The sequence below is a fragment of the Telmatherina bonti genome (assembly GCF_933228915.1).
Source record: "Telmatherina bonti genome assembly, chromosome: 5".
Taxonomy (NCBI): Eukaryota; Metazoa; Chordata; class Actinopteri; order Atheriniformes; family Telmatherinidae; genus Telmatherina; species Telmatherina bonti.
In genome coordinates this window covers 6,539,850-6,551,799 of record NC_136623.1, presented here as the reverse complement: position 1 = coordinate 6,551,799, position 11,950 = coordinate 6,539,850, and the positions used below count along the sequence as shown (strand labels likewise).

The 11,950-nt window shown below is 41.9% G+C and overlaps 2 protein-coding genes across 2 annotated transcripts; one reads left to right on the top strand and one right to left on the bottom strand.

The window, feature by feature from the left end:
* The first annotated feature begins 4,170 nt into the window (after nt 1–4,170).
* On the top strand, nt 4,171–7,439 carry dnajc28 (DnaJ (Hsp40) homolog, subfamily C, member 28). Its single transcript, XM_079240390.1, is given in 3 exon segments — nt 4,171–4,278; nt 6,027–6,603; nt 6,605–7,439. Coding segments are annotated over 2 exon segments (1,116 nt in total). The 5' UTR covers nt 4,171–4,278; nt 6,027–6,028; the 3' UTR covers nt 7,146–7,439.
* Nucleotides 7,440–8,843: 1,404 nt separating this feature from the next.
* Nucleotides 8,844–9,325, bottom strand: LOC306756108 (potassium voltage-gated channel subfamily E member 1-like; the record flags this gene model as incomplete). Its single annotated transcript, XM_079240770.1, has 1 exon — nt 8,844–9,325. One exon carries the CDS (start codon nt 9,323–9,325, stop codon nt 8,933–8,935), a length of 393 nt encoding a protein of 130 aa, XP_079096896.1. The 3' UTR covers nt 8,844–8,932.
* Between the last annotated feature and the right edge of the window lie 2,625 nt (nt 9,326–11,950).

The window sequence follows — 11,950 nt, the reverse complement described above, 5'->3', positions numbered from 1 at the left end:
TTTGTTGTTTTTTTAACTTAACTGAGGACAAGATTGTTATTTTATATCTTTATATTGTAAAAAATTCATTTCAAATTTGACCATAAGTGTCTTATGTGATACATTACACAAGAATAATGATAACGACATCACTTAAATGTAACCCATCTTTTGACATAAGACTTACTGTACAAAAGTTAATTAAAACAAATTATCATAGACAAGATTAGTCTAAAAATGTCAGAGGTCTCTGTGCTGTAAGAAAAAGACAAAAATATTGAGTGCTGAATTGAATTGTGACCCTAAAATCGAAAACCAAATCAAATCGAGGATTTGGAGAATCTTGACACCCCTAGTAAAGATTCATTCTGCAAACATGTGCGTAAATATCTTAAAAGATGTCTGAAAAGTTTCAAAACCTGAGGAGAAGCTGCTGTGGACCTGGTCCTGAACATAGCGCCACCAAGTGGAAACACTCCACAGACCAGTTTAAATTACTCCAAACCAGCTGGTGAGTATTTGCCAGTCAGCATGGATGCAAACAAAACCTCTGGGTAGAGCTGCAACTATCAAGTACTTTTGGAATCTGGCACTCTGCGACTTTCTACGAGTAATCAAGTACTCTAACGATTATATTTTTATTACAATCTGTAAAACAAATACTAGAAACTCAATCAAAGTAAATATAGATTTATATTTGTGAAGCAGTTGCATGTGTTGTTACTACATAATGCACGAGGAAAATGTTTTCAAATGTGATACCTTGGTGCAGCCAATGTTTGTGCACGCTCTCAATGTGTGAAGAAAAAATTGTCAACCTATCGTGAATTTCTGCCTTTTAAAAGATTAAAAACAAGAATTCACATAGAAAGAAGGACCGACTTGTAAACATGTGGAAAGTAAGAACTAACCTATGTCTTGGTGGACGACACGCCAGTTAAAAATGTGTTTGTTTAATACGGAATAAAAGTTTGCTGCAGGAGCAGAGGCTACGCCTGCCGTCACATGCTGCCTAAAACATGCGCTTTGACTCTGCGTGTGTGCAGGAGAGACAGATGAGGGATGGATTACAAGACGGTTAACATGCGTTAGCAGTTTACAACTCGCCATGCCTCGTCACTGCTGACTAATATCACAGGTTTTAACACTGTACATTTTAACAGCCGCTGCTGTTGAATTAAATCAGAAAACTGAATCTCCTCCTGGAGCGGTGATGTGGGGGTGTTTTCCTGCAACATTGAGACCTGCTTTACAGCACACACACTGGCGAAATAAGCCAGGTGAAACCAACCAAGAGGAACTCTCCTCTCACTCACCAGCGCAGGCCCCGCCCATCAAATGCAGTAAAATTCGCAACCAAAACTTTAGAAGTTGCAAGCAAAGAGGACTGATTTGCAAACAAAACTTTACGAATTGTAACCAAATGTTTTTAACTGTAAAGAGAAAAGGACTTATTTTTATGCACAGTGGTTGTAATTTCTGACTTACAAACTTTAGTTTTGCTAAAAGAAAACTGTAGTTTTGATTTAAAAACATTAGTTTGATTGAAGTTGGAGAAGTATGCTTTCTCAAATATAAATATTTTTTAATTGGAACCTAATTTGTTTCTATCTCTCCAAAAAGTTTGACTCCTCCCTTTTTTTGCCCTCAAAAATCATTTTTGGTTTTAGATCTAACTTTTTTGATTGGATAATAAAGACACAAATTTCTCTCCATACACCTACCAAAGAAACATGTTTGCAAAATGATGGGGTTGTTTCAGATCATTTCTGTAAAATGGAAAACAACTCTGGTTTGGACTAGAGGAAACCACTGCCTCCACACTAAAGAAGAACAGGATAATTCCTGGATCAGGCAAGACCTTGATCAACCTGTACTGAAGCAGGAATACAATGTTGTCATGGTGACTTATGATGGAAGTGACCAAAGTGAACAAAAACCAGTGTCAAGATAAGGAAGAAGTCCCAGCACTGGTGCAAATATTTCCAACATATCAGAGGGTCACGGTGGAGTAGTGCTTAGCACTGTGGCCTCACAGCATGAAGCTTGCTTGTTCCTTTCTTTGGAGTATCCTCATGTGCTTACGTTTTCTCCAGTTACCACCGCTGTCCAAAGATATGTGTGTGTTAGGTTTCTTTTCTGTGGTTAGTTAATCACTTCTTGGTGGCTTTGGACAAAAGCATCTGCCGAATGACTGGAGAGTAGAAAAGAGTCGAAACAAGCCAAACTCTAAAAAGTGACTTACATCTGAGAAATGATTAAATAACCTTGCACGCATGTATTTGGATGGTACAAGTGTGACTGGTCATGCTTTGGAGCCTGCTACCACCGTAGAAATGACTCTGCGTTGTGTGAATGACCAAAGAAACCAGCGCTCTGATTCAGCCCAAACCAATGCCGTGTTTATTCTGCACAAAATGACAAGGAAGTGCAATCATATGAGGAGCAGCAAAACATGCAGCTGACCCAGTACTCCTGCCCCATGACAAGAAATTCTGTTTAAGCCAGACAAGAGGGAGAGCGCAACACATGCTAGCTAACACACATACTGCTCGACATGAAATTAAAAACTTAACCAAAAATGTTTCCTTCTCCACCAACTCTTATTGCATACCACCTGGGAACACAACAAAAACTTAGAAGATCAGTTTTCTCACACTCATTCTTCAGCTATCAGGCTTGTCTCTTATGGAACCAGCTCCCACTGTGGATTCAAGAGGCAGGCTCCCTCCACACCTTTAAGATGGAGCTGAAAACCTTCCTTTTCCATGATTCTTATAGTTAGGATAAGAGCATCTCCTGAGTTGGAGTCTGCATGTACGGGACCCAACTGTCCAGGTTATGCTTTTTGCTCTTATAGTTATGGGTAGTCTAGCCATCTATTACTTATGTAGCAATGGGATGTTACCTGATGCGCTGAGAAGTACCTTGCTCTATTTCTCTAATATATTAATGTATAAATATATGACAATATTGCCGTCATTAACTTATTTCTCCCTTTTTCTGCAGGTCTTTCTGAATAAGTGCAATTGTACATGTTGATCTGTCTTTCCTGTCGTCTCCACCCCAACCAGTCGAGGCAGATGGCTGCCCTCCCTGAGCCGGGTTCTGCCGGAGGTTTTCTTCCTGTTAAAGGGGAGTTTTTTCCTTCCCACTGTCGCCTCGTGCAGCTCAGGATGGGGGATTGGATTGAAGCCATGACTTGATGCAATCAGTTGGTTTCTGTTATAGGATATGTATGAATTGGCTTGAAATGATGTGTATGTAAAGTGTCTTATGACAACATTGTTGTGAAGTGGCGCTATACAAATAAAGCTGAATTGAATTGAATTGAATTAAAGAAACTCTTAAAAAGCAAATTAACAAGCGCTCCAAACAGGCTTACGTTCCTCTGCAGCAGCTGGAAGCAGACTGAAGGAGGAAGCGCTGCACACATGATGACATCATGAGCAGATACGAGCATATATTAAAATCATGAGGCTCACAAAATAATTTTTCAATTTAAAATAAAAGTAGTGACATACTAAAAAAACACACAGAATAAAAATTAAATAAATTAATACATTTCTTAAACCAATAATGGATTTTTGGTGAAATGCATCACATTTTTTTACGTTATACAAACTGCATCTATAAAGGGATCAATGATCTTTCAATTTTGTCTCACTAGCGTGTTAAAGAGTGAACTTAAATGTGATAGTACTCAAATGATAAGAATTTACATATCTCACTGCTGCATTGAATGTATTTGAAGATATTTTTAGTTACATTGACAGCTGACCTTATCTCTATATCTGTACTATACTATGATTTACTATTTCTTTTAGTACCTTTAGCATTTCAGTACAACAGAAAATTAAAAAGAAAAACCTAAATGATCTCACCGGAAGATGAGGAGTCCTTCCTTTACTGCATTTCCTTTTTTTAAAAAAAGTTACTCCAAATCCTAATTTGTCCACACAAGTTTGAATTTTTCTTGTTTAAATATAAAACATTTCCAAGACAGAAAAATAAATTAATTCATATATTTCTTTTTATCTTTACAGTTCTCACCAATCAGATGAACCAGTTCAGGTGGGGAGATTAACAACGCTGATGTGGAAATTTGCACAAAATATGTGAAATGTACAGTTGTAATTCCCTGAAGTGGCGCTAGAGGGCGATGGAGCTGCGTAGCAGGCAAACACACGAAGAAGAAGCTGAATGACAACAAACCACACACTGACCTGAGTGTCGGCTCTGTATGGAATTAGTTCGTCACGCGGCGTAGAAACGTTGAACTAATGTCTTAATAATCAGGTTTGTGCTGCTGTTTTCTTACTTTTTAACTCATCAGCTGTGTGTAGAAAGTGTAAAGTGGCGAAAGTCCTCGCTAACCTCTGCTGTTAGCGTTACTTAACCTGACACGCTTTCGTAGCTTTATTTACGTCATCTTTACTGTAAAATGTCGTCATTTGGGCACGTGCTGCAGTAATAATATGCATTTAGCTAAATTCGGGAGCACAATGTCACCTTTATTCATGTAAATAAAGCCGTTAATTCCCGGTCTGAACACCTGTAATATGGTAAATATAGATATAAACTGAGCAGTTTGTCCCTCCTGATATGGAAAAAACAAGAATTTAAAGAAAGATAACTTCTTAACTGAGTTGTTAATATCCAGTTTATCATGTCAGACCTGTAACAATTTCCACAACAAGCTGTTTTTATTTTCCACCCTGTAATGTTCCTGATTCTGGTTCCAACACTCTGAGGAGGTTCTAACACCCTGGAAAGCAGGAGATGTGGACTTTCACGTGTTATTTAGCCCCATTCTTCCTTTAAACATGTCTTCATGTTTACAACCTGATCCCTCCTCTTCCTCAATCATGCTGCTGGAGAAGAATGTTGTTCTTCATCGTCAAGAAGATTTAAAGTTGTGTGAAAAGTTAGAAGATGTAAACTCAGAGTTCAACCCTTAAACCTGCAACTTTATTTTTAATTTGCTGGTTTTGTTATGTTATTGGAAACTGGATGTAAAAAATAAATGCAAAGAGATAGTAATATGTGTGCCTCAATGCTTAGAGCACTGGCACCCATAATGAAGCTTTTTAATCCCAGTCAGCATGCAGACGTGATGTTTCCATGGAGACGTGACGTTTCCATGCAGACGTGACGTTTCCATGGAGACGTGACGTTTCCATGGAGACGTGACGTTTCCATGCAGATGTGACGTTTCCATGCAGACATGACGTTTCCATGGAGACGTGACGTTTCCATGCAGACGTGACGTTTCCATGCAGACGTGACGTTTCCATGCAGATGTGACGTTTCCATGGAGACGTGACGTTTCCATGGAGACGTGACGTTTCCTTGGAGACGTGACGTTTCCATGCAGACGTGATGTTTCCATTCAGACTAGATGTTTTCAGATTCTGAGGCTAAAATGATGTAAAATGAATGTATGACTAGATAAAGCGGCATAAAGAGCAACCAGAAGTTTGTAGAAATAACACACATAGATCAGCAGCGACCAAAGCTTTTCTCATCTGAAACACACACTGTTTCTGTGCTCTTCTGTTTCAGAATAAAGTCTGTAATTTGAAATAATCATATATCTATTGGATATTATTTTTATTTTATTTTTTTATTTTATTTATTTTTCTTTTTTTATTGATTTATTGTACTGAAAAATGTACTGTTGAGTGTCTTTTCTCCAAAGAACTGTTTTATCAGTTGTACAATGGATTGTATAATGGTTGTTGTATGTCATTGTAATATTATTGTATTTTTTTATGGACCCCAGGAAGAATAGCAGCAGCATCTGCTGTGGCTAATGGGGATCCAAATAAATAAACAAACAATAAACAAACTGTTTCCATGTTTCCACACGTCTTCCTGCTACTATCTACCTGCTATCCTGACTGCAGCACCTCCACCTCAGCTGCATCCCAAACGTCTTCTTGGCTTTATTCCATAGAGGATCATTATTTTCCTGCTTTTCGAGGTTTATTTCCACCAAAGAGACAACAAAATGATCCAGTATCGCATCCTGCTTTGTTTTTCAGAGATGAGCTGCTCCTTCCACCTCCTGGCCTCCTGCAGCGACCTCCACCATGTCCGGGTTCTGCTGGTCCTGTCCCGCCGGCTGCCGATGCTCCGGTCATTCGGATCTGAGTGCCGGATCAGCCGCAGCCTCCAGGAGAGCTACAGAGTCCTGCAGCTCCCTGATGAAGGTCTCAGCAGCCCCGCTCAGGTAAAAGAGGCCTACCTGCACCTCGCCAAGCTCTACCATCCAGACTCCGGGGCAGCAACTGCCGATGCGGCGCTGTTTGCTCGTGTTGAAGAGGCGTACCGGGCCGTGCTGGCCCACCAGAGCCGGACCAGACAGCCTGATGGAGGGAAGGAGGAGGACGAGGAGAAGTCCAGAGGAACAGCCCTCCAGCACAGACACTACCTCAGCTACGAAGGGGTGGGCACAGGGACGCCCAGCCAGCGGGAGCGCCAGTACCGGCAGATCCGTGTGGACCGGGCTGCTGAGCAGGTTCTGGACTACCGGCAAAGAGAGCACGAGCGGGCAGGGGCGGCGGACGGGGCGCTGGTGGAGCGCGACATGCGCCAGCGCAGCCAGAAGATCAAGATCCAAGTCCATGGCCCGGGGAGACTTCCGGAACCTGAGCGGAGCCGGGAAACCGCTCAACAAGTTCCAGCACAACCCGTACGCCGACCCCATGACCCACAACCTCAACCGCATCCTCATCGACAACGGCTACCAGCCCCCCTGGGTGGTCACGCAGTGCGACATCAGAGAGGCCGCCGCTCGGATCCGGCAGCGCCTGCTGGAGGGACGGGTCCGGCTCGGAGAGACGATGACCCCCGCCGAGCAGAGGCAGTGGGACCAGCTGTGTGCGTCCCTGCAGGACGACGTCCTGAAGCTCAACAAGAAGGTGGACGACTACAACCTGATCGTCCCCATGCTCGCCATGCAGATGGTCCACTTCAGCTTGTCCCGGGAGGCGGAGCGGGCCGCCAAAGCCGCGGAGCGGTGCCGGGCGGAGCGGCAAAGAGAGCGAGAGGAGGAGCGAGAGAGGAGGAAGGAGGAGAAGAAGAAAACCAACGCTGTAACCAAGACTAAACCTAGGAAGCGGGGACTCGTCTCCTGGATGCAGAGCTGGCTGAGACATTAACGCAGAGTCTGGTGTTTCCTGCTCCAACGCACCTGATCCAAATCAGACACTCCTCAGCCGATCATGTGTTCACATGAATCTGATCCAGATCTGCAGGAAACATCCAGAACCTGCAAACCGCACTTAGCCCGCCTTGGTTTGAACACGAACCAGGTCCCGGATCTTACCGGTTCTGGTCTGTAACTGGTCCAGTTTCAGAGCTCTTATCGTCACGTCACGGTGAAGTCCTGCTCGAGGTTTAACCCTTCAACGCCTGAATCTTCCGAGTTTCACAAAAACTGAATAAAAACAGAAAGATGCAGAAATTCATCAAAATAAAAATAAATAAAAACAAAAAAATGAGTTTAAAGAAACAAGTTTTCCTTTTTCCAGACACACGACAGAACTTTTCCCGTTTCCCGTCAGCGCCCCCTACAGACGGCTAACTCGGCATCCATCTTGCTTCTTAGCTGACCTGTTAGTTTCTTCCTTCATCTGGAACCAAAACCTTTAATCAGTCTGGTTTCGTCTTGTTTCCTTCTGTGCCAGATGTTTTGTTTTAAAGTTCCTGTTGCTGCTAAAATCTGGATTTTCTTTGTCTATTTGTTTCTCACTTGCTGATCATTTCGACTGTGTTGCAGCTTGAGTTTAATCTTTTTGCTTTAATTCCTGTATTTTTCTTTCAAATGTTCCTTTAATCTGTTGAATAATTGAGTACGTTTTATAATCCATGTGACAGAATGTGTCCAGGCCCAAAAGCTGCCATCATTTCATCCATTTTTCAGCTTTTTTTTGTCCATAAATCATTTAAACTTCCATCTTTCTCAAATCACCAAACTTCAAATTATTTTCAGACTTTATTCCTTAAAATTCCAGTTTATTTACTTTATTTATTATGCATTGAAAAGCAGACCAAACATGAAATGTTTTCTATAAAATAGAAAGTTTCTGACATGAAATTAAGATTAAATGTAGTTTTTATGACATGGGAAAAAAATTCTCTTTTTTATTTATTTATTTATGTTTGTTCAGACATTTAAATGAACATTTAAAGGGTTAAAATCCTAATATTAATTAATGTTTAATATTTTGGGGGAAAACCACAGCAGAGAGAAATTTTATGTCAGTTTCTGCGCGTGGACACTTCTGGCCATGAGGCTTATCGATGGTGTTGCCATGGAGGAGCTACAAAACGATGAAACAAAGATCCAAAAGGTTCTGGTTCCGAGCCTTTTTCAGCCTGAATGGGCTGAAATCCTCTTCTGGAAGCAGGACTGGACTGGAGACGAGAAAAACACCAGAAAAGGTTTGATGGGTGGAAGAAGCTGATTTAAAAGATGAAAACGAAGTGAAAGATGAAGACGAGACGACTGGATAAAATGTTTTATTTCTGTGATGAAGATGAGACACAGGGAAGGAAAGCAGCACGTTCTAGTCGGTACGAAGCCAAAGAACTGCTTCTGAGTTTGTTAAAAAAAAAAAAAAGTAGCAATGTCTGATTTTGGCCTTTTTATTGATACCAGATAGACCAGTTCTGTCCGAAGCCACACGCCGAGCGTCGCGTTCAGGGTCGGCACAGAAATGCAGAAGCCAGAAACCTGAACCTCTCCATGAAGCGCCTCCTACTTTCAGTCAGAGGAGACGTAGCTGAAGAGTTGGGTGTGTAATATGTGCACGTTGTGTGTGTTCGGCTGATATTCGTTGTCATGTTGCAGATGTGGAGAAAACAGAAACGTTTGTTTTAACGTGACATTAAAGCTGAAATGATGTTAAAACTCTGCGTCGAGGCGGTTTGTTTCCTGCTCAGGTTAATCCGGCAGCTCCTGCAGCGCTGCAGCGTTGCAGATGACGACGGGCCCCTTGCTGCTGGTTCCCGCAGCGTCCCTGTGCAGGGCCTCGGCAACCGCCCTGGACGGCGCCGCCACCGCCGTCCAGTCGTGGGCGATATACTGGTGGTACGGATCCTGAGAGCTCTCCAGCTTCCTGGAGCGGATGTAGCTGAGCATGATGCCAAAGGTGAAGAAGCTGAACATCCCGACCACCAGGAGGATGTACACGATGCCCTGAGACTGGACCCTGGCCCCGGGCTGCACGGCATGCTGGGTCGTGTAGTTGCCAGGCGGCGGGAGGCTGGAGCTGTTGAGGCAGTGCTGCAGGAAGGAGAAGAGGAGCGACTGCAGCTCGGTGCTGTTGAGGAGCATGCCTGACCTCTGCTGGACTCTCAGAGAACTGCAACACAAAATCCAAAAAGTGCAAAAGATGCTAAAATCTGGGGCAAAAAAATCCTCTTTATTCAGTTTAAAATAATCAATAAAGAAATATAAACAAGCCGACATCTTTCTGAGTATGAATAAAGCAGCACGAGCCGAGGGAAGAGGTTCCTGAGTGTTTCAGCATCTGTTGCTCCCCCGTACGAATCACCAAGACGCACTGCTGAGCCTCAAGCTGAGTTTTAGCTTTATCTTAAATACTTACTTAAATAGAAATCTTACTTAAGTAGAAATTTGGAGTATCTATACTTTGTTGGAGTAATTATTTTTTAGACAACTTTCTACTTCTACTCCTTACAATTTAAAAATACAAATAAAAGTAGTTTACTTCTACATCTTTCCAGCATATATATATATATAAACACATTGTTTTGTTTTTCTTATCAATTATCACTTCATTTTTTTGTTTGCCTCCTAAAACAAATCTGTTGTCCTTATATTGTTCTTATATTTACCTATATTCTAATAAAGGTTATTGATAACGTGCCTTTTGAAGCTGGACTCTTTGTAACATTACAATGTTCATAGTCAAATCCTCCAGGCCATGACATACACAACACATCTTAAAGCTCATGTATGGTTCTTTAAAATATTTGCACTGAAATGTGTTATTTCTCATCAGAATCTCCGTGTCTGAAAAATTGTAGTACTTCCCAGATTTTTCAGTTCTAACATTATAGTCATAACTTTTATAAAAATGTTATTTTGGGGAGTGCACTGAAGGTTCTGGTGCCACAGTTTAAGTGTTCCTTCTTCATGGTATTTTTCGCGCTTGCATTACTTTTACTTATATACTTTAAGTTTTTTTTTTTTTTTAAATCAGTTTTTTACTCCTTTACTTAAGTAAAAAATTTGAGTTGGTGCTTTTACTTTTACAGAAGTCTTTTTTAAACCTGGGTATCTTTACTTCTGCCTGAGTGATGAATCTGAATACTTTTCACACCGCTAATCTCAATGAATTAATTCTATAGTATTAGTGTTGTTTATAAACCTGTGATGAAGGAGTGCGGATCAGGAAAATGGTGTCAGATGTAAACGAGATATTAACCCAGCGCGACACACACCACACATAAACGTTTTCAGTTCGTTGAAAGATGTCAGAATAAAGCTAACAGGCTCTCCATCCTGAAAAGTTGAACTAATTGGACTTTTCTGACATTTTGAATAGATATTCCAACTTTTCAGTGTTTGTTAGACAAACGTTCTCTGACATAAATCAGCAACCAGTAAATGTTCTGCTCCAACAGCCGCCGTTTCCACCGCCAGGTGCAGGTCAGGACGGTAACTGGGACGGTACCCTCATATCCAACCCGACCCGTTTGGGTACCTGTCTGTCTGACCTGAAAAGGCGGAGCTTGTCACACTGCAGTACGTTGATTGGTTAAAAAAAAGACTTAGTGTGAACCGAGCAGGAAGCTTCTTCTTTGGAGAACAAATCTTCTTTTTGCTTCTAAACCTCCATAAATTGCAGCATTACGAAGTATTGTTCCGTAGAGAACCGAGGAGGAAGAATAAAGAACACAAACTGTTGGCTGACGGCGGTTGCGAGTCGTGTTTTGGTTTCTTTCCAGGAAGGCGTCGCGGTGCGATGGCGTCATGCTGGTACGTAGCTCTCAGGTTGGCTTACAGGTAGATGTGGAAACGCAGCGACAGTTCACACCGTATCCGAAACAAGCGCAAGTGACGTACGAATAAACAACAAAAATCTTCCGAGGTAGAATAAATTTGGGATTTTTTTCAGGCCGGTCCAAATAAAACCATAAATGCAGATAAATCTCTGAAGTTAGCAACTTCATTTCTAACTCATTAAAACATAAAACATTGGTACAAACGTCATTCGGTGTCCTCGAGGTCAAAAAGAACCGCTGCTCTAGAACGCGTTAACTTGCACTCAGACATCTGAGCTTTATCCAGGTAAAAGTCCGCTTGCGCTGAATATTTGTTCCAGTTGGACTGTAAAAACTTGGATTAGCGGTGTGCCGCGCCTCCTCTGGCTGAGAGTCGGATCCAGCAGACTGGAGATCGAACCATGATGATCATGATGTTTACGGGTAATCAAGCAGCTTCTTCTAGTTTCTGCTGAACTTTAAACGGGACCAGTCTGAACTCGCTGCCTGATTTTCCTCACCATCCTGGAATTCCTTGTCACGTGTGATGATCGCGTTAACACCGCGATGATCACGTTAACACTGTGATGATCACATTAACAACATGATGATCGCATTAACACCATGATGATCGCATTAACACCACGATGATCACGTTAACATCACGATGATCGCATTAACACCATGATGATCACGTTAACACCATGATGATCGTGTTAACACCACGATGATCACGTTGACAACACGATGATAGCATTAAGACCATGATGATCACGTTAATCCCATGATGATCGCATTAAGACCATGATGATCACGTTAATACCACGATGATCGCGTTAACACCGCGATGATCGCGTTAACACCACGGTGATCGCGTTAACATTGCGATGATCATGTTAACACCACAATGATCGTGTTAAAACTAAGATAATCACATTAACACCACAAT